Genomic DNA, 23,824 nt, shown 5'->3' on the forward strand with positions numbered 1-23,824 from the left:
CACCTTTGATTATATAGTCCATAAAATTTAGGCTCATGTGACAAGCTATGTAGATATTAACGTTTCGAGGGGTTCGACCGGTTAAGCCTCTCATAATTGGGCCAACCAGATGACATTCACTCTTCTTTAAGTAATCTTTATAGTTTAGACAAAAAATTGTGATCTCCGTTCGACGCCCCTCTTGTTTACTGTGATGAAATGAGCTCTATAGTTTAAAATGTACAATTCCTTTTAACACCAAAATTGGACATTATTAATTTGTCCGGTTTTGGTTTTAGGATATGTAATTTATTGATTAATTGGTCGGACTCAGGTAGACCGGTTGATTAGGATCAAATTTTCAAAAGCACCCAAATTGGTTAACAACTGATTAAGGACCATAACTAAGGAGCAATTACTTTATCCTAACAAGTTGTTTGGTCTCATATTTCACTCTTTCTTGGGCTTAATGGTAGGGCTGTAAACGGATCGGATTCGGTTCGGATAGTGCTATATCCACATCCGCATCCACTTAGCTATCGGACGGATTCAGATAGTGCTAAACGGATACGGACACAGATATGGATTGGATATTTTATCTGTTTACATGTAAATATAGTTTTTTGGATACCTATAGCCTATCCGTATCCGCATCCGTTTAGCTTTCGGACGGATTCGGATAGTGTTAAACAGATACGGACACGGATTTCGGCTATTCATTTATACTCCTACTTAATGGTCGGCATTTGGTCTATTTGGTTTAAGGACCTGACCATAGAGTTTCTGTTTCAACCCTAGCACATAGGACCAATTAGCTAACCGGTTTGCTTTCAGTCATGACCAAGTTCCTCATCATAGCTGGTTCATGCATATGGTATGGGATTAACTAGTTTTTTTAGAGTCATAAGAAATGTGAAGAAGATGAACCTTGTCTTACGGCCACCAAACTCAAATGACTCATTGTGTGAATCACCCAGAAACAAATAATAGAGCATGGGCTGGAGAGGAAATCCTCTGCATGAAGATTAGAGTTCTCCAAAGAAAGAAAAAGATAATTAGTGGAGGAACAAAGACTCACTCAGTAATAAGAACACCTTGAAGGAAATACATCTTTGTCAATGGGTTTGCTGTGGGTCATTGTGAAGATTATAATGTGCTTACAATTGCTTGCAAAGAAGCTTTGTAGGAAGATCTGGAGACTGCGAGCCTTCAACTATTCGTGATAAACTTGGAGACGGAAAGCGTGGATCCGGCAATATTCTTTAACGACATATCAAAGCATTACGAGTAGAAAAACTGGGTAATGTGAAGGATGTGATGTTCTTCATGCCCTAAATCTAATGGATACCTAATGTTGTTCTTGATGTCTTTTATTATCAATTTATATACATGTTATAGTAGACCAATGAGGTTATATTGGTGCTCAATTGTTTGTGGAGATTGCAAGCTTTCTAGATTAAAAAAAAGAAAAAAGCATGTGATATAAAGGGTGGAATTTGGGTTGGGCCAGACAAGGCCGGCCGGAATCAACCGTGGTCAATGATCCATTGATCCCCCGTTTGTGGACATTCTAGAGCGATTGTTCGGTTTTCAGATCTGAAGGGGCCAATTTAGGGTTTTTACTTTTTGAGACCAATTCTGACCAATTTCGATCCAACAGATTCGACCCGATTCCGAATCGAAAATCCTTTATCCCTACCACAATTTTGATATTGGGAACTAAATTCTCTTTCCCATTTTTTTGTTTTTTCTTCTAAAGACTAAAATGGTTTCTCAATTCATTGAAGGTTGTGACTTCAATGTGTGGTATAGGTCTGACTCTGTGTCCCCAGCAAATATAAAATACAGTACCAACTAACCCTCCACCCTCAAATGAGGGAGTTTAGTAACACATTACAGGCTGTACCAAAGACTATGACAATTCAAAGCCCAATCACTTCCACACCAAGGTTCCATTTCTGAAGCAGTTTCTTCTTTTCTTTCCTTTCATCATTAGATATAACTTTATTGCCTTTGGTACCCTTTTGACTTCAATTTGAGCTGTGTGGCTTTAGAAGATTCCCTTCCAATGCTTCCACTTCAATGGGTTCCTTCCTGCTTTCAGCTTCTTTTGGACATTGGATGGCCATTTCTTTCAGCTTTTTTTTTTACTAAAGCTATCAAAAAAGTCTAAAACTCAACTAGTATCTATACTAACTCTTCACATTCATGGGACTTATCATCATTTCCAAAGCATTAAAGCAGATTTATAGACTTGATTTGATTAATCATCAAACATAAATCTAAACTAGATGCTTCAGGGGTTTCTTTTGTCTTTTGCTTTTTCTCTTTTTGTTCTTTCTTTATCTTCTCATTTTTATCATTTTAAACAGGACCACCCTTGGTGACCCTTCTTACCATGAACAATCTTCACTTGGTCAGATTTCAATTTATGAAATCAAGGGAAGTATAATTTTGTTGAGACTTGAGATTACTCTCTCTCTCTCTCTCTCTCTCTTCCACTTCCTCCTTGGGAACTATTTTTGCTTGAAAGAAAACACCAAAGTTAAAGGAAACAAAACAAGCAATGAGAAGACAATATCTTTACCTAATAAAGCTCAAGAAAAGGACTTCCATTGAAAACTACAAAAAGAAGAAATAAGACTTACAGGAGATTGACTTTATCTTTTTTCTTTTTTTTTTTAAAATAAATTTAGGCATAATTAATTATCGATCGATGATCATACGCTAATCTAATTCTACATCTAACCACTACCCTAATTCAAAATCATCTTTTCAGAACCGACCACCCTTCCATCTTCATTATTTATTAATTATATGAATAATAATACTCACAAGATGCCCTTGGTTTTCCAAGTTTACTATATTAATACTTCACAGTTCAAACTATAAAATATAATATTGCAGAAATTTTTGTAAACCCCCATTTTAAATAAGGTTCCAACCTGGAGTGGACTGTGAATCCAATATTCTTCTTCTGCATCTAACATTCTAATTAATAATAATATCAGATCAATTATTAATGGTTTAAAATAAATTTTGGTTTAAACTGGGTTTTTGGGGTGAAAGGGTAATATGGACATTATAACAATATTCACTGCATCACCCACACCTTATAGACCATAAAAAGTGAAATGAACATATTCTTGAGGAAGACAAGAAAGTTTTGGAAAGATTTAGCTAATGTGACAGCCAATTTTGTTTGTCTTCATCAGAGAAGACCATTAACTGTTGAAATGTCCCCATTTATCTCTTTCCCTTTCAGACAAGGATAGAAAAAGTCAACCATTGTATATATTAAGAGATACTCCATTCCACCATGAACAGATAAGAGAAGAATCAACTAGAAGAGTCACAGTCACAGTCACAGATACAAACACACTTTACTGGAAGGCTTTGGAGGAAGTGGGACAGTTTACTTGTGTATAATCAACAATTATTGAGAGAAAAAGTACTTCTCAGTATAATCTTAGATTGTGTTTGGCATGCATTCTCGGAATAGATTATAAATTTAGAATGCATTTTAAAGCGAGAAAATAGAAAATAATTGATGTTTCAGAATGCATTTTAAATTCAGAATCTATTCTAAGAATAAATATGAAAAAATGCTTTAGGAGGAGTAAAGAAAAGAACTTGTCTATGTGGGTAACTCTAACTCTTACTGGTGCTGGATTAATTAGCAACATTTTATGCATAAGAACAAGTCCATTCATGTCCAACTATACAATGGTTACTGTTAATGATTTCTTAATTATTAATCTCATTCTCATTCTTGAAGACATGAGAAAACGTGCTTGGGTGGGGGGGATTTAAAAAGAAAAAAACAGCCAACAAATCTTGGAGTACTAAGATAGGGAATCCAAGGCTACTTACCATTTAATTATAGTAAAAAATACACCACAAATCAGACTAATTAAGCTTATTTAGGAAGAAACATCGCTTAATGAAAAAATGGTAATGGTCTAAAATAGGTTGGACTATCATCAACTAACCTGAGTAAAGGCTAGATTGAGAAGCTGATTGGTTGCTTCTTTTATGAAGACTTTTATAATAGGGTCAGCGTTCTCTGTGGGAGAGCATGGCCCCTGCATGGGGGGGGGGAATGAGAGCGCACATTAGCATCATGGGGGTAGGACGGTCATTTTGCCCCTCTCTGTGTCTGAGCATGGGCAGTACATTCCTCCCCATAAAAAGTTTTCTCCTTTATAGTATGACCGAGTTGAGTTTTCCTTCACTCACGGTGAAGAGAAAATCTCTTAGTCCATAGGTTTGGTATTGGATCATGAGACTCCTGGAATAGTTTCAAGGGTATTTCAGACTTTGTATGATAGAGGGGTAGAGGGAATAATGACACCCCAATGGCTAAATTCTCTTCACCCATGAGAAAAAAACTCACCTTTGTTCTAAGTATTGGTATCATATCGGCATATATGTATCAATATTGTCAAAAAACTGATATTTTCATTTGGATTCAGACTAATACGAATCGATTCAACCGTTACTTAGTAGTATCAGTATTTTTATAGATAATGATCGATACGATTCCCTGATACCATATTTTATAACCTTGTATTTAACGGCAAATATCTATTTTTATTTTTTTTAATTAAAATAAAAAAAAATGTGAATAAAAAATTACTCTTATTAATACTAGTCAAACAATCAACATAACCATAATGTACATGCAAATCAAATGCATTACAACCATTATTTTTTAAGAAAATGTATATTTCATGCCCTGTTCAAATAAGCTTCCCTTCACCATCTTAATGACTTGGTCCTTGGATCATGGTTTGAGGTATCGGATCGGATTGGTCGTGACTGATCTCGATATCAATTCGATCCAGCTGTACGAACAAGGGTAAAAATGTCAAAAAAAAATAAATTTTTTTTATAAGAAAACAGAGACAAAAGTGTCATATTTGCCCAAATTTGGGCGATCCCAATCCGTATCTGCCAATCCGATCCTGATCCAATCCAATCCAACTGATACCGAGATCACGAACCATGCCTTGGATACACATTGCCTTATAGATTTATGTTTTTTGGTAAGACTTTCTTTCTATTCTACAATATTAACACTAATAAAGTTCACATTTGGCTTTCTATTGTGGTCTAATCTATTATTTATTTTTTCTTTTCTTTTTGAAATCAAAATGATTAATTATATTAGACGCTTGAAATATATTGATTATGAGCCAATCCAGACAGGTGAATCACTCGATTTGAACCAGAATCAATTGTAATCGAGTCGGCACAGCCGATTCATGCTAAGAAAACCTAGAATTGCTGAATTTTCAGATATTGAGGTCTATTCTAGGGTTCTGGGATTGATTTTGATCCAATTGGAATAAGAATCGGAAAGAACCGATTTCATCTCTGATTCTGTGTTTTGAGACGTTGATTGAGGTGGATCGAATCAGAATCGGCTAAGACCGATCCGAATCCCGATTCATGGTTTTCAAACCCTCGATGGAAAGACAAAAGAGAAGGACAAGAAGGAAATGAAAGCGAAAACAAAAACAAAAAGAAAAACGGAATTCATAACCGTCTTTCCTCTAAACGTGACGACTACGAAGAAATTTGACGGTTTCACTGAACCAGTCACTCGTTCATTCCCCACTCGGGCACTCCCTCTCTCGTTAATTTATAAATCTGTTCTCCCTTTTTGTTTCTCTCTCTTTTCTGCTCTCTTCTTCTTCTCTCTATCTCTCTCTCTCTGCTACGCCTGCTGTCAAGGGAGAACACAACTACACAAAAGGAGGAAATTAAGAAGAATTCAAAAGATACAGAAGCAAAGAAAACTACGGGAAAAGTATGGATAAGTAACTCTCTTTCATTCTCTACGGATCTACTCTACCGGCGTTCACATGATATCCACCGCCGGCGACTGTTCCGACAATTGACCCCTCCGACATGTCTGACACCAGCGAGGTCGCCAAGACCTTCCGAGCTCTGGTCGAGAGCGCTGACCGCAAGTTCACTAGGGTTCGTGACGTCCCCTCGTACGGTCGTGGACACAACCATTACTTCCACAAGGTCTTCAAGTCTTACACTCGCCTCTGGAAATTCCAGCAAGAAAACCGGTCAAAGCTTGTTGAGTCTGGTCTTCAGAGATGGGAAATCGGTGAAATTGCTTCTCGGATTGGTCAGCTCTACTACGGTCAGTACTTGAGGACTAGTGAGGCCCGGTTTCTGCTCGAGTCTTACATCTTCTATGCCGCTATATTCGATCGAAGTTATTTCCAGGGACCCAAAGGGGTTGCCAAGGATCTCAACTTGCGGTACAAGGAGTTGAGGTTTTATGCGAGGTTTTTGATTGTTTCTTTGCTCTTGAATCGGTCCGAGATGGTGCAGACACTCGTTGAGCGGTTTAAGGCTCTCGTTGATGACAGCAAGGCTACTTTTCGGGTACTCTCTTCTATTGCCCCTACTATTACAGCTAAACGAAGTTCGATTATCATTTCCTCTTTCTAATTTTCATCTTAAAATGGACGGTTGAGGATTATGAGTAATTGAAATTGGACAGATCCTTAATATCGTTCTTGGAAGCTCAATTTATGGAGAAGATGTTTAGTTTTGTATTCTGGAGGTTGATTCTGGAAACAGATTTCTCTATACGTTTATTGAATTAATGCCATTTTTTTTTGGGGGTAACAGAATTGATGCCAGTTAATGTTAAATTTTAAATCTAACAAACAAATGCCTTTTACAAAACCAAGTGCCGCGTGTGCTGCGTGATTCACCTTTTATTCTAACATCAATGGTGCTTTAGTACTCTAGATAATACCTTCATCATCCAAACATGATTTGTTCCTATGGATCCTTCATGATCATTAGAACCAACCCAAAACCTTATAGATAAATTCTGACAGACAAGAGGAACTTCCCATAATTACTCCATGCTTTCTTTAATCTGTTAATAACCTAAAACATTTGTTTTATGCTTTTTGGCTTGATACTTTTTCGGGTAAAACTCTGCCTGTATCTCATATTGTCCACTTTTTGTACTTTATTTACGGTTTTTGTTCATTGAATTGTGAATAAAGAATTCCACGCTTGCACTGAGTGGCCTTTCTACCTTAAACGAACTGACTACTGGAAAGATAACTGCGGAAAATAAAAAGATGATGAATTGAGAACAGTTTTAGGCTGGTCTGACATGGAAACGTGATGTGCTCTGCAGAGGGTAAATTAAACTCAGTCAATGTCTTAAAATAGACTGACTAACTGTTTTTGAGACGCATGAACCCTTGCCAATGCCAGTTCTGCTAGAAAATCCAGTATAAGGAAAACCCATAAAGCATGAGTGAACATAGTTGGCTGGCTGCTTGGACCTTCACCTGATTGAGCCAGGATGTTTCATGCGAACTGGCTATGTTCCTTTGTTACATGAAATTGGCCATGTTGATCTTAATTGATGGTTTGTGACGAGTGATGTGGACATGTGTCTACTTATTCCTCATCAATTGACTGAATAGGTTGTCGAAAGAATGTGAAAGATGAAGTTACTGAGATAAATGTTCAAATCAAAATCAAGAGAATCTATCTTTTTAAATGGTTCTACCTCAGTATCTGGGAGGCTGTAATGGCAGAAAGATTGATTGTGCATATTGAAGGACAGATTGCTGCAGTAGTTCTGGCTGCTGCTTTATGGTTTCTTCATGTCTTCAAGATGATTTGAAGAATAATTTGCGGTGGGGAGTTTGTGTTAGAGTTTGGCTTTTAGGTGCAATGAAGAGAAAGGAAAGCAAGATGCATAAACAAAGGGTAGAGAAGGTGGGATGGGAGCAGGATAGAATGCAAATTTGCCAGTACAAATAAAGTCAAAAGCTGTTAATCCAAGCTTTTGAATTTTGTTAAATTTCTTCTGAGAATTTTGATATTTTAGTTCAACTTTGAACTATTTGAAATATGCATTTCTAGACAGGTCTTATAATATTGTTACTGTTAAGAGTTTGCATTTTGGTTTCTATCAGAACTAGAAGTGAGGTCTAAGATTTTTGTTAAGCATGTATGAAGTTAGCATTCCCAGTAGTTAAAGAATCATTAATGTAGAATAGCTAGGCTGCAACCAATTCTACAGGAGGATCGTAAACTCTTCAATGAAGAACAGCATCTGCAGGGTATTTTGAGGCTTTCTTCAATCAGAAACTATGGTAGCATGAAATCTTCTATTGAATTAATGAATCCCAACAGTAGTTTGAAACCTCGGTTGATCTCAGATTTGCAGGGAAATAAAATCCAGAATAGAAACAAAGAAGAAAATAAAAAATAGAGAAAATGAGTAATTAGAAGAAGGGGGCATAGGGATGGTTCTCTCACCCACGGCCTCTCACAGTCAGTAATGGCTTTAACCAAGCTCATTCTTTTCTCCCAACTCGACTTGGCTGTTTCAGCCCTTTCTTCTTTATTTATAAACTTCAAAACGATTACATAATTGGTTGGAAAGGAATCCTCACAAATTGAACTTGATCCTAAATAGAAACTACTTCAATGGTATCCCAACCCAATCTAATGAACAAACTAAAGAGGCCTAGAAAAAGAAACTACTACTTACATAAAACAACTAATTAATGGAAACTAATCTTTAACTAATAAACCCCTACGCAAGATACCATAATTCCCTAAATTATAGGATGATTGCAAGCTGTCATAACCCTCCAAAGGCTTCTCCATGCAATGGCCATGGGGCCCACCAAAAGCTGAAGAAATATTTTCTTAGACAGGCTGTACAATGGCTAATCTTTGGCAGAAGTCGATTCTGGAAATATCTCTTCAAAGAAAGAAATATGCTGGCTAAAAATCTAGTCAAATCTGAAGATAATCTTCCACAAAATATGCTGGACGATAGGGGGGATGAACCTGGACAGGTTCTTGCTGATTCCTTATGATATGCTCCTCAAAATTAGAAATCTGGTTCACTGGGACTTGCTCCATCGACTAATCAACCAAGAACCAGGTCATATTGATGCAGGTTCATCATAGAAATTGACTTATTTCTTTAGAAATAGGCCTAGGGTTGGGTTATATACATGTTGGGCCTTTGTTCCCAAGGGTTTTCTATGTATTAGGCCACTTTAATGAGCCTAAACTAGGGGTACATAGGTTGCATATGGGATTAGCCCAATACTTAGTTTATTTTTATGTTTTTTTTAATTGAACCGGTTCAAATTGGTTGCATCCAATTGGTTCAATTTAAGTGATCATGTGATGTAAGTTGGGCTGGATTAGGACTCTATAAGTCCACCCATGTTTTGAGGCTATTTCTTTTAGTATTTTAGTTTCCTAGTTAGTTTAAGTTGCCTAATAGGTTAAGGATTGGGTTAGGCCTTTCCTTTTTAGTGTAGGAGTCTAATTTTGAGTCTTTTATATAAGGTTGTAAGGGGGCCAAGTATTGAACACGAATTTGATTAATAAAAAATATTGTTTTGCTGCTGTCTTTGCTGCTGCTACTTCTCTCTTCAGAGACTGTCTTGTGTGTCATATCAAGACCCCCCCTTGTGAGTAATATCAAGGTTGAAGGACTGGAATCCCCAGTGACTCCTTACTTCTTGTAGATTGGGAGGTCCTCTCTTAGCTTTTCTTCAATCTGCTACTGTTGGAGATCAGTGTTAATTCAAGTAAGTAGTTTTATAATTCTGCAATTTCATTCTTCTTCTTAATCCTCCACTTAACCCTAATTGATTCCCATAACCCTAGCCTCACTCTAAAATCTGTCCAGCCTTATCCCTCCACTCGATCTCAGTTGCAGCCCAATCTGTCCATCAAAACCCTAAATCCAATGCTGCCCTAAATTGCAGAATTTCGTAACTCATCCAAACCCTAACCTTTTTATACCATAATAGCCCTCTAGACCTGCCCATTAATACCCTATAAACCCCTTTCCCAATATCCAACCCTAACCCTAGTTTTGACCTAAATTAGTAAACCCTAACTCAATCGGCCAGCCCTTTTGTGTGACCCCATTACCCTGGCTCCTAGTGGGACTACTCCTACCTAGGATTACATTACATATCAGACCAGGCTGTCTTCCACAGCAATTCTGGACTGGTTTTTGTGCCTTGTTTCTGTGGCTGCACCTGTGCTGGAAACTGTGATCTACATCAATCATGTGCTAAGGAGAGACCTTTTGCTAGAGTAGATAAAAAATTATGAATGTTCTGTTCATTTCTGTCATAAATGTTGCCGACAAAGTTATAATTGCCCAACATTGTGATATGCATGTCCAAAACGTGTTTCAGCTATTTTGAAGTATGTTAGCTTCCAAAGCAAATGTCATAAAGGGGTAGGTAGTTTTGGAGGAGGATGAGACCCTGTCAAGGAGGTGATTGAGGCAGTGCGGCCATACCTTTAGAGCTACCTGTTCTTATCAAGTATATGTTTGTCTTCTGTTAACATTTTTTAGTGGGGAATATGAACCAGTGAAGTTGAAGTGGAGAGAAGTGTATGGGTTCCTTGAACTTGATGGAGAAATATAAAATGGCTGGTTCCTAGTAGAGTGGTGATCAGCCATGTCAACTATGCCTTCCTGTATAGAAATACGTGGTTATCATAAGATCTTGTTTTAGAGGAAAGAGGATGACACTATACTTTGTCTAGCACAATTAAGGACCAATTCATCCAGAAACTTCTGAAACTGAGCCTGAAGAGATTGTTTGATGCCATATGATGTGGTGACTGGTGATCAGAAACAATGGAACAAGTTGATTCTGATAATTAAGTGGTGGAGTCATTTTATTTGGAATTTTAAGCCAGTATGCTGCTGTAATTGACAATCGATTAGCCTATCAGATTGTTCATGGTGAGAAAGAATTTTATCAACCCATAAAACATACTTTGGCCTTCTGTAGCCCACTGACAGTCTGGTTAACTGCTCGTTTAGCTCTAGGGGCCTTCTCATATCTTCCATTAAGATGGGTTTCTCTTTACCTTGTTAATTAACTTCTATGTTCCGTACTTTCCTCCATAAGTTGTTTAAAAATTATATTTTTATATTTTAATTTATTCCGAGGCATCCCATGCAATGTTATCTCTACAAAATTAGCTCTGTTGTTCATATTTATGATAGGGAAAAGTTCACTTTCTGGATTATAATTTCTTGCACTGCTCCATTGTCTCACTCTCTCTCCCCCTCCCCTGTTTAATGAGTTGGACCTTTTCCATTGTTTCATATGCAAATCTAAAAGAATATCTGGATGTCAGCTCTTTCTTTTGATACTTCGGTGGTTCTGCATTTCCCCCTTAATTAGTGTTATGAGAACTGATTTTTTTTGGGGGCCTTGCACTTGAACTATATATGTTTTGTTTATAAGTAAAAATGTCATTTAGCTTCTGCTTTTAACTCCTATTGTTATATTTGGGGATATTTATGTTCTTTTATTTAAGTTATACAATCTCCAGAATTTATTAAATAAGAAAAAAGAGAGGTTCAATATTATAACTAGCTTAAAATTTATTTAGATTGAATCTCCTCTTAGTATGACTTTTCTACCATGTCTTTCAGGAGACTAACTTCAAAGAATGGAAGCAAGTGGTGCAAGAAATTGTACGGTTTTTGAAAGCTGATATAGCTTTTATAAATGCTAGGCCACTCCGCTATTGTGCTATGTTTGACTCGCATCCTACTTCATTTCCTTATGTAGCTCGATTCCATGCAAAGAGGGTTCTGAAATTGAAAGATGCATTGCTGATGAGTTATCACGGGAATGAGGTAAACTGGTTTTTACATGCTTATAAAGAAGGATCATGTAGTTTCTGTCTATCTGTTAATCCCACAGGAAGTTACAGTGAAGGCATGCATGCCACCAATTCTTTATTGTCCATTTTCAGGTCAAGTTCGTAGAACTAACTCTGGACACTTTTAGAATGCTGCAATGTTTAGAGTGGGAGCCTAGTGGATCCTTCTTCCAAAAACGTCCAGTGGAATTAACCAACAATGGTGCAAGTGACCAGTCTGGGGCCTCTGGACTCATTGATATAAACCTTGCCATGGATATGACAGATCCAACTTTGGCCCCAAATCCGAAGAAGACCATACTCTATCGTCCGTCGGTAACAAATTTGATATCGGTGAGTGTGGAAGTTGTAGTTTTTTCTTCCCCTCTTCCCCCTGTTTCTATTTTACCCTTTCCCACTTTTTATATACTTACCTTGCTCTGTCGGTTATTGCTTTGTTTTGACTTTTCTTTTATTACCCTGTTGGAGGTTATATTTGTTTGGCCTTTTATTGGAATTTGTCTTTAAGACAAGTGAGCGAATGTGATGACGAAACATGCAACCAGGCAAGAGGCATAAAAGTTTACTTTGTTTAGTAGGATTGAAAACAAAGGAAAAAAGATCAATACGATACCAATACGTATGGATCAGTATTGATATGAATCAGATGAATATATAAAAAAAAGGCGACAGAATGCTGCCTGGGCCTCTAGAGCCTGCACACGTGCACTAGCCAATGGGAGCACACGAAAGCATTGCCCTGGGCGGGATTTCTGCTTTTCCATGAGGGCAGCTCAGTTTTTTCGCGCGCTTCAGTGTCTAGGCGCAGGAGCTACGCGGGCCATGTGACCAGGTAGCATTCTTTTCCCATTAAAAAACCATCTTTTTGGTCTATACTATCGATATGTAACAGTATTGATCATTTGATCACAATCGATGACGATAAAGATCGATCGATGTAGCCGATCTGATACCAATATCTATGACCCTGCCCTCACCACCCTTTTTCCAATTACCCAGCTCTGGCACACCAAAGTGAAGCCTCTGAAGCCATCAATAATAATGATGCTGTATTACAAAAAGTTGGCTCCATCATGAACAGGTCGGAGGATGGAATTGTACCGGTGGTGGAGTGGAAAAGAACAGATGGGAGGAGGAATGTTTAGTGAGAGAGAAAGGGGAGATGGGAAAGCTTACTTCTAGGTCATCAATGTAATGGTAAACCAGAAACTTGATAATAGACTCTCCATATCAGGCTCAAGATGATTCATTCCTCCAAGCATTGGATTGCGAAATCATATCATGATCTCATTTTAGTTTCCCCTCTATTTCTTGCTCAGGCACTTGGACTATCTCAATATGGAATGCATGATTATTCACAGAAAGGATGGTCAAAAGGTTCTATAAGGAATTTATGCAATTCCAGTGTATCCTTAAATCATTTCCCCTTTCAAATCTAATCGATGGTAAACTATCATGCTTGAGATGGTTAACTTCCAAAAAGTGCAACAATGCTGTTGTAGAATGCAATTCCAGTGTCTCCTTAAATCATTTTCCCTTTCAAATCTAACCGATGGTAAACTCTCATGTTTGAGGTGGTTAACTTCCAAAAAGTGCAACAATGCTGTTGTAGAATTTGATGCAAATACTCGTGTTATTTGAGGAGGCCTCTTTTCTGTGCTTCACCTTGACTACAACTTTTTGGGCGATATAGGAGCTCATTGAAAATTGAGAAATGGTCAGATGGTCTATAGCTGCATTTAATACATGGTTATTCTTCTACTTCAACTATCATGAGACTATTTAATGCAGTCTAAACCTTAAATCCCAATTCAGAATTTACAGTTAACTAGGCTGCTGGCCCAGTTTTTAAAGTGTATAATTTGAGGGACTTGGGTCTGTCTTGGTAGGTTTTAGACTTAGTAAAGAGTAAAGACAGAGCAAGCATAGAATTGTATGCAGGGAAATCAACACATAATTATGAGGGAAATCAGAATAGGAAATTAACAGAAAGCTACATATCTGATTATATGTTCCAGAATATAGGATTAATGTTGTTTCAGATCTGAACAGAGAGGATATGAAACCAGAAAACAGAACAGTAACAGGATTGAAGTTGAATCTCAGATCTAAATTCAGAATATGAAATAAATAGGTTCAAAATAGATCAGGAATTGATTGTCTAATTACAGAATATAGAAAATAGCAAAACTAGCCAATTATGGAGGATCCTGACAGCAGAGAGTCTTCCTCAGTATCTGCAGCAGTCAACAGAGAAGGAAGGGAAACAGAATGTTGCAGAGAAAGAGAAGGAAGAGAAAACATAGAAGTTAAATCAAAGGGAATAACAGGAGGAGAAATATGGGAGAGAAAAGAGAGATCGCAGGGGAGAGAAGAGGGAGGATACTGTGAGGAGAGAAAAGAGAGAACTCAACCAGTTTTCAAAACAAAATCAGCTTATATTAATTTGCTATCTATAGGGGATTACAAGCCTTAAATAAATAAATAAAAAAGAAGATATACTTCCCTACTTAACTTAAACCCTTTGACAGCTAACTCATAGAAAATTAACATCATGAATTGCAAGAAAGCCCCTAAACTTGTATGATTTGCAAATAAACCCATCTAATTATAAAAAAACCGCAACTTAAAAAATACTTACTAATTTAACCTGCAATGGGTTTTGGACTAGGCTGATGGGCTGTAATGCTTGGACTTTGGCTTCCGAAGCCTATCATATCGATTCAGCCTGTCTAATGCTACTGCATCACTATTATTCACTGAAAGGAATTCATGTGGTGTAACAGTAATCCATGGAACGGTATTTTTGTTGAGGATATAAGTTGTCACCTTTTATGCTAATATCACAAGATACGTTCTCAAAATTTCTTAGCTGAGGTGGAACCTGCACTTTTTTCCCCCTTGATAACTTTATTTGATGATGAATTCAGCGATGGCATTCACATTGGATTAAGGCTGCTTACTCTCCTTTAGAAATATAAATTGAAAGAGTGGTATAAGATTGCATTTTATATGGACAGGTTCTTGCTACGTTGTGTGAGGAGCTCCCTCCAGAGAGCATCTTACTACTGTATATATCAGCATCAGGTTAATCTCACCTCTTCACTTATTTGTTTAATATGCTAAAGATTGCCCTGCTATAATAGAGCGGCTGTTGTTCACTTCTGCAGGAAAGGCTGGTCAAAGTCCTCAGATGGAAAGTTCAAAAGCCCCAAGGATCCCTTCAAACATGAAAGTTGTTTCACAAACATCTCGTGATCACTATTATTCACTCTCTGGAGTTCCTAATCATGAAAAGGGAGATTCAAGTGACTATTACCAGAATTCTTTATGGTTGGGGCCTAGAGGAAGTGGAGGTGTGTTTGTCTTGAATGTGTTGATGTGCAGTATAGTTCAAATTTTTTTTCTGTCTCATGCTATTTATGGACAGAATTATAAAGTGGATTGTATCTTTGCATGCTCAACTCACCCTTATAAAGATTCCTTCCGTTTTTCAGGTTCAAACAACCTTTACCCTGGCGATATCATTCCTTTTACTAGAAAACCTTTATTCCTGATTATTGATAGCGATAATAGCCATGCATTCAAGGCAGGTTTGTCAAAACTTGATTTTTACTCTTACTTGCTAAACTATTTTGTTTTATCTTGAAGCAATGTGAAGTTGTGAACCTGATTTCTTTGAAATTTCATTAAGACTGCCCCCCCCTCCGGCTTAAGGATAATGGTCATTTGACAATAATTTGTTTGGTTTCCAAGTTTCCAATTTTTATATATATATATAATTATTTAATATATATATATATATTGTCACAATTCAAATCTGAGCCATCAATTTTTATGCTTTTTTTAAAAATCTAAATCCCTGTTTCCACTGAGAGTTGGGAGAGTACACAGTAATGTATAGAGTATTGGTACACATGCATGGACATACATGGGATGTGTGCCAATACAAAAAGGGGTATTTGATTGAATTAGACTCTGAAATTTGACACATGGCTAATCTAGACTATGTGCTCTCTTTCCAACAGTAGGAATAGACATATCATCTGTCCACGTGGCAGAATCGATGCTTTGTGACATTTGGAATAATAACAAACCTTTGTTACAATGGTAATTCGTCATATAAATATCATAGTATCATACTACTATTATATAAAAGTATGAAGTGCCTTTTGATGTTTGGTATATACTTTTTCACTTGACAAAATACCCTTCATGGTCAAGTTTATCCTTCAGACAATTTTTTGTAAAGTACGTTCTCTATAGGTAGCTTATTCCCTTTAAGTGATTCATCCGCTTTCTTAGGAAAAGTATATCAATAATTTCTCCTCTCTTTTTCCCTCTCACGTCCCTCCCCCCTTCTCCCTGTCACGTCTCTTCTCCTCCCCCTTCTTTCTCTCCTGTTCTTCACTCTATCCCTTTCACATGTCACTCCTTCCCCTATCCCTCTCTCTCATGCCCCTCCCACCCCCCTCTCTCCCTCTCACACGTCTCTCCCTCCCCCTAACTCTCTTCCTCTCTCTAACAGTATCACACCCTCTCTCTCTCTCTCATGGGAAATAAAAGTCATTTTTGCTCTTTTTTTGGTTTTCCTCTTTTCATTTCGAAAGATCACTGCTTCACCCAACAAGAAACAGTGAAATTTTCTATATTGGTCTTCACAAGGTTTTATTCACTTTTTAGAAGTAACAATGTAGATTAACTCACTGTTGCTCTTACATTTGTAAACAATGCTTGAAGCAAAATCTAGTCAGATACCACTGCAGACACATAATTAACTTATAATGATAAGTTACTGTCTCATTTAAGATCATTCATCTTTCCTTGAAGTTGAATCTAGATGATAAGATACCTCAGAATAGTATTTTTTTTTTTAAATTGTACTGAATATTTACTGTTATTTTTTGCCCTTGTAACGACCAAGGTTCCTCTATTGCTCACCAACCCAATACTACCTCCCCTCCTTTCATTTCTGTAGTATAACTTTTAAACCTGGATTCCATTATCCGTAGGTAAATACATACTCATGATTACATGAGATAAGACCGATGCTTTTTGTTAAACTACGGACTGCCTCAACTATTGGTGCTACTCCTATCCTTTATAGTTTTCCCACTTTTCCATCTTGTCCTTCTTATACCAGCTACTCTAGTGCTGTGTTTGTGATATCTTTATTGTCCAATATTGATGTAAATCGGATGTCTAAAACCAGCCACAGGTGTAGGGATTCTTCTCTACACCAGCAGTAGTGTAGGTGTAGGGATTCCCCTACACCAGCACTAAATCGTAGGCAGGTACGAGTAATGTAGTCCTAGAATAGGTGATAATCCTACTAGGAGCCAATTGGAATCAAGCTTTGGTCAAGCCTGCTGTTTAGGGCTGATTAGGGGCTGTTTTAGGGCAAAATTAGCGTTTAGGATGGGAATTTGGGAATGGGGTTTATAGGGTTTTAATCTGCAGGTTTAGAGGGTCATTATGGTATAAAAATATCTGGATTTGGTTAGGTTTCAAAATTCTGCAGATTTAGGGTTAGGGTCCCGGGTTTTTTAAATTAGGAAAATAGCCAAAACTGGGGTTTACAGTAGGATTCAGGGGCAGGGCTTAAGGTCGAGTGTTAGAGGGACTAGGGGGAAGGTTCGGCTGCAGCAGGGAGGTTTTCTGATGGCTGAATATGTCCCAGCAGAAAATTAGGGTTTTTTTAGGGTTTAAAGGATAAGAGGGATTTTAGGGGTTGGCTGGACAGAATGGGCAGCAAGTCTGGTCGAGTGGGAGAGATGGTATGGGAAGGCTGTGCTCTGATTTTGGTGTAAAACAGAGGTAGAATGATGGCTGGATAATGCCTAGATGATCTAGGGTTTTGGAAATTCAAATAGAAAAACAAGAGGGATCGAATGGGGGAGGGAAGGAAACTAAAAACAGAAACTGAAATCTCAACTTACTATAGGATTCCACCGGCAGCAAGTTAAGGGATGAAGGATGAAATCACCTTCGAAGAGAGACCCTCCCAGCCGTCACGGCGTAAGGAGTCGCAGGATTCCACCCACCCTTCCACCTTGATAACCCACAAGGATGTACACACTCTTGAAGAGCAAGGAGCAGCAGCAAGACAGCCACGAATTCTGTATTTTAATTTCAAATCTCAATGTGGGGGAGCCTCCCACGGTTGCTTTATTTATAATTAAAGGCCAAAGGCCAAATCCTAATACAATCTAACTTCCTCTTCACTTAAAATCGTGGAAGAGATCTAATTACAATCAAATTACTAATTTAAAACAGTAAAATATCCTAACTACCCCTACTAACTTAAAATAAGAGAATCTAACTTAAAAACAACTAATTTAAAGTAGATCCCATGTTAGCCAATAGGATATAAGGACCTATTGACCAATAGGAACACTTCACTTAAATTGGACCAATTGAACCAATTGGATGCAACCAATTCTAAACCGGTTCAATCTAAAAAATAGGAAAATAAACTAAGTATTGGGCTAATCCCGTATGCAACCTATATGCCCCTAGTTTAGGCTCATTAAAGTGGTCTAATACATAAAAAAACCCTTGGGAACAAAGGCCCAACATGTATATAACCCAACCCTAGGCCTATTTCTAAAGAAATAAGCCCTATTTGGTGATCATTCTGCATCAACGAGTCCAATTTTATTTTATCTTCTGTTTTGGATTAGATAGAGTTAGAGTCTAGTTATGATTTCAGTTTCACAGTAGGATTAGGAATTTTATTTTATAAAAGGGCATGTAACCCAACGATTGGGATTAGAGTTTTTGGAATGAAATTTTATTTTGGTTGAAAGCGATGGATGCTGTGAGCTGTGCATATCTCTCTCTCGTCTTCGATTCTTCTTCTCTTTCCTTCGTCTGAATCAGCCGGTTCTTCTACCAGGTTTGATATCTATTCTACTCCTCATATTTCTTCCTTTTCCACTTCTTTAGTTTCAGTGTTTCCTTAAAACTATTCTGTTCTCTGTTTCTGAGCGGTACCTGTAGTCCTCGCTGTTGGTTCTGTTTTACCGCCAGTTCTAATTTCAGTGATTTTTTTTTCTTTAATTCTAGTCACTGTTTTGGGTTGTGATTTGGTGGGTTTCAGATGTCTGTGAGGTGGTCCCTTACCTTTAAAATTTCAATTCCATTGGTGTTCATATGAGGGAGTTGGCTGGGTCGAAATAGCTTCAAGTTCTACCACCCTTGCTGTTTCGTGAGCTAGAAGAAAACACCATTCATTAAAATTACAGAACAGCCCTTACTTTCTAAGTTTTTAAATTTATCTCCCTTTTTAAGTTATTTGCCAAATTTACCCCATCTAATAAATTTATTCCAGCTTAGATCTAATTCTGTCTTATCTTCCAAAAAAAGACCTTCCACTGTTCACACTATTTGCATATTTGCCATCGACTTTGAATTTGAGTGCCCCTTTGCTTGAGTGGGTCCACAAGCAACCCAATAAGGGTTATTTCAACCCGGGTTTGCGTCAAATATTTGGTGCTATGTTGCACAGTTGGTCTTATAGCTTTCCCATGAATTTTATCCTTCAATTTTAGTAGGTATATCAATCACTTATGAGTACCTCACCGCCCTTTCTCTGCTCAAACTCAATGGGCAGCTAATGTAGTCCTAGATAGATAGGATATCTACTAGGAGCCAACACAACCAGTATCTGTAAGCTGCTGGTTCGATGGGGACAGAATTGAATTTTTAGGTAAAATTTAGGGTTAGGGTTAAGGTAATGGGGATGGATCTTATATAGTAAAGCTAGGCAGGTGTAGGGGAGTCTAATGAACTAGGTTTTATGGGTTTTGGATGGGTAGAAATAGGTTAGATGGATTTGGGCAGCAACTAGGGTTAGGGTCTTGAAAGGTGGAAGATGATGGAATCTAGGGTTTATAATAACAGGAAATCAGGTGGTTGAATGGGTTTAATAGTTAGGTCGAGTGTGGGTAGGGTGGAGAGGAACATATGCTGAAAGTTACAGCTAAATCAGATAGTTAAATCTAGAGTTATGGAGGTTTCCTAGTAGAGATAGGAGAGAGGGTAAAAGTGTAATTTCATACAATCATCTGGGTGGATGGTACTGAAATTTGGATCGCGTCTCTCTTAGGGTTTGAGGAAGATTCGATCAAAATTTTAGCAGGTTCTACAGTTAGATTTGGCTGGGCAGAATTCTTGAAGAAAATCACCTTGCATGTGACCTTCTAGAAGGGAAGAAGAATAGTTGCAGGTTTTAGGGTTCTAATGGATCTATGGTTTGAGTGTTGGCAGTGGGGATCGATGGGGTTGGGTTTAGAGGATTAGAAGAAGGAGGGTAATGGCTGATAATATCAACTACTTACTTGGAGTTGCAGGTTTTCAATGGCAACAGCTTGAAGACAAGTAATAGGTCCCTCCCGATCTACAAGATGTAAGGAGTCAATTGGAGATCCACCGGTCTCTTATAACAGATCCTCCTGGTCTACAAGATGCAAAGAGTCAACTGGAGATTCACCAGTCCCTTCACCTTGATATTACTCACAAGGCAACACTCAATAGAGCAAGGCAGAAGCAGCAATGGCAGCAAGCAAAAGCTATTTTTATTAATCAATTTCGTGTTCAATACTTTGCCCCCTTATAACCTTTATATAAAAAACTCAAAATTAGACCCCCACACCAAAAAGGAAATGCCTAACTCAATCCTTAACCTATTAGGTAACTTAAACTGACTAGGAAACTGAAATAGACTCAAAATAGAGTCCTAATCTAGCCCAACTAAACAATTAAAAGACAAACTACTAGATCATTTAAATTGAACCACTAGTTCAAACCAGCTTTGGATCGGTTCAATTTAAAACATTAAAAATATGAAAATAAAATTAAGTGTAGGACTAAAACATCTAATCCCGTTTGCAACCTAATTACCCATATTTTAGGCCCATAAAAGTGGCCTACTACATAGAAAACCCTTGGGATCAAAGGCCCAACATGTATATAATCCAACCCTAGACTTATCCCTAATAAAATAAGCCCATTTCGGTGATGAATGTGCATCAGCAGCATCCTCTTCAATCTCTTCCTCCGCATTTATGATTGAACCACGATGGAGAAAATGCTTACCTTTGGATCAGCTCATCCATAACCAGCACATAGAGACAAAGGTTCAATGCTGACCCTTTGTGCAATGAGTACTTATTTGTTCTCATTTTCCTTGCTCCATCTCCCAATCTCTCCTTATGTCTCAATCAATTTCCACAAACTTTGAGATCTTAGATGTGATGTGATGGGATAGTTTCTGTGCAAACATATGCTGTGAACCAAGTATGCATTAGAAGCTTTTTATGCTTGTGACAGCTTAGGTTATGGATCTTAAGCGGTCTGGGTGTTTCAGTAGCTCATCATCTTCCCATGAGACGACTTTCAGACAATAAAGTTTTGCCAAGCAGCATGTGCAAGAGAGCTCATTTTGTATTATCAATTCTTGCAAGATGAGAAGGCAAACATAGAAAAATTTATTATCCATGTGACTTGGATCTGTGTACTTGAAATTTTCTGAAGGATGTGGTGGACTTGTCTATCAAGGGTGCTTTTGCAAAAAAATTCATTTTCACACTTAACGTTTTTTAAAGAGATACCCCCCCAAAAAAAGTTCACTGCATGTTGTTGTTTTCCCGCCCAACATCACTACTTCCTTCTAATGGTAGTGAAGCTGAGACAACGCACTTGATGCTCTTATCATACAGAAAACCTATTTGTTTACAAGTCAAAACATTGACAGTTGGTGTGGGCTGTGACACTAGTCTATATCTCGGAGCCTTTCTTTTGAAGAATGGTGTCGAGAATATAAACTCTGCAAAGGAACAATATTGCTCAAACTATATGATGTGTGACTTTTAAATGAGAAGTTACAATATCATAGATGATCTTGAGCAACCAAGTTTGTCAAAACATTAGCAATCCCTAGTTTAGATGGATGATAATGTCCATGAGTGAGGCACAGTCTACCTTGACTTGAAACAATAATATCCAGGACCCTGTTTGTTATATATTTTGTATTTTCATATGTGGAAGTTCCTTTTGAGGGTGGTCCTTGGTGCAACGGTAAAGGTTGCTCCATTGTGACCTCGTGGTCACGGGTTTGAGTCTGGAAACAACCTCTCTGTGAAAACAGGGGTAAGGCTGCGTACATTATGACACTCCCCAGACCCCACAGTGGCGGGAGCCTCATGCACTTGGTACGCCCTTTTATATGTGGAAGTTCCTTTTAATGATCCTTAATTTAGTTCAGCAGGGACCTTCGGCTTACCACCCTGTGCTTTTGTGCTGCAAACAGTGTCCCAAGTAACCCATAAATTTATCATGATAACTAATTCCAACTTTTATACTCTGAACTGGTGGATTTTACTTAATTTTTGCTGAGAATTTGCAATCTGTGTCTTCAAATGGTGTGGAATTTATTAGCCATTTTCTCGATTTGACCATCCATTAGTTTCTATGCTGGTTCATCCTATTTTGTGGGCACCTTTTGTATTCTTCCTTCTTTGTGAAGGTGCTTAAATGCGAATTTTTTCCCAGGTTGTGCACAGTGCAGAAAGAGGAGAGACAACAGCACTACTTCTTTCTCCTGCAAGGCCAGTATGCCGAAGCTTAGCCGGGGCTGATCTAACTCAGAATGGTAGTCAGTTTACATATTTCCTTTCTTGTCCTCTACAAGCTTTTCTCCAATTGGTTGGCCTCTCACCCTCTGATACTGATGTGGTGAGTCAGTTGGGAATTCAGGGTACTTTCTGCTGAGATGTATCCATTTGCTTGTTCTGACGTTATCATGGGCTTCTCTTTCAGGATATGTACAGCAAAGCAGACAATGTACTCTCCACTGCATTTTCTGAGTGGGAAGTGATACTCTGTAAATCAACTTCCCTGGATTTGGTGTGGGCCCAAGTTTTATCTGATTCATTTCTGCGCCGGCTTATTCTCAGGTATTTACTTTCTCTGTTTTGAATATCGTTAACTGCAGTCATCTGCACCCTAAATGCAGTGGAAAAAACTACCAAGCAGAAATATATAAGGTTGTGGGAGAGTGTTACAGAGATAGAGGATTGTTGGTCTGCAGCAGCCATCTTGATTGTAGCATTCCTCCAACAAAATAACAATCATATCCTTGTTGTGTCAAAATATGACTGACTACAAATAAATGAAACAAAAATACTATGATTTTGCTTGGTGAATTTTCGTTTTTATGTGTACTCACGTCCTCTCTCCAGGTTTATATTCTGCCGGTCCGTGCTTTCCCTCTTCTGCTATACTGAAGACAATGAGCACTGTCTACCTGATTGCTTACCATGTCTTCCGGATTCTGTCTCTTCAAGATCTGAAGCAGTTCAACGTTGTGTCCTCCAGCTGGCTCATACCCTGGGGGTTGCAGATTGTTTTCAGTCCAAGCTTTCATAATTAAAATCTGGAGAAATCTATCAGATACTGTAAATGAGATATCGACTTCTGGAATCTAAGATGTTAATTTGATGGGTCCTGATACCAGCATTATTCAAGTCAAGGGATCATATAAATGGGTCAGGGGAAGAAGCTGACCAGTAATGGGATTCCAGCAAGGAGGTGAACAATAATTTTTCAGAAGGATGGGGGGTTGTGAGACGGTTTTGGTTATTTCAGTGTCTTGGCACACCCCCACTATTTATTAAGCTCTTGCTGTGGATATCATGTTGGTTTTAGCTTATTCAGGGTGTGTGTGTGTGTGTGTGTGTTGTTAGTCTGAGGGGCATTCTGTTGTATAATCTTATTGTTGTTGTTATTTAAGGATGGGGTGTAACAAAGTAGAATTAATTTATTTAAACATTGTAAAAGAAACCGAGTTCTTCAATGAAGAGATTACTTTTTTTTCTCTCTCTCTCTCAACTGGCATCATTTCATACATGTGGTTGGTGTACATGGTGTCCATTTGACAGGAACCTGTAACAGAATGTTCATGAGGAAGGGTTTCCCACAATGCCAGGTGGAAAGGCCACACCAATGGAAGGCTCTCGATTGGTTTTGATGGTAGGGGGCAAAAGGGGAGAATGTCAGCGGTTGTCAGGGAGGGGAGAAAGAGTGAGCGAATTTTCTACTGCAA

At 38.0% G+C, this 23,824-nt stretch overlaps 1 protein-coding gene across 3 annotated transcripts; it reads left to right on the forward strand.

The window, feature by feature from the left end:
- Positions 1 to 5,707: 5,707 nt before the first annotated feature.
- On the forward strand, positions 5,708 to 23,592 carry LOC122646076 (protein SCAI-like). 3 transcript variants are annotated; one of them, XM_043839566.1, is made up of 11 exons: positions 5,708 to 5,777; positions 5,822 to 6,390; positions 11,486 to 11,692; positions 11,812 to 12,051; positions 14,739 to 14,805; positions 14,889 to 14,953; positions 15,017 to 15,074; positions 15,216 to 15,307; positions 22,273 to 22,455; positions 22,540 to 22,676; positions 22,962 to 23,592. In XM_043839566.1, the coding sequence occupies exons 2-11, from the start codon at positions 5,896 to 5,898 to the stop codon at positions 23,146 to 23,148; spliced, it is 1,731 nt and encodes a 576-aa protein (XP_043695501.1). In that variant the 5' UTR covers positions 5,708 to 5,777; positions 5,822 to 5,895; the 3' UTR covers positions 23,149 to 23,592. The 3 variants fall into 3 exon arrangements, with proteins under 3 accessions (XP_043695501.1, XP_043695489.1, XP_043695494.1); XM_043839554.1 differs by having other exon boundaries at positions 14,889 to 15,074; XM_043839559.1 differs by having other exon boundaries at positions 14,889 to 15,065.
- Positions 23,593 to 23,824: the final 232 nt, after the last annotated feature.

The sequence above is a fragment of the Telopea speciosissima genome, chromosome 1 (genome assembly GCF_018873765.1).
Source record: "Telopea speciosissima isolate NSW1024214 ecotype Mountain lineage chromosome 1, Tspe_v1, whole genome shotgun sequence".
Taxonomy (NCBI): domain Eukaryota; kingdom Viridiplantae; phylum Streptophyta; class Magnoliopsida; order Proteales; family Proteaceae; genus Telopea; species Telopea speciosissima.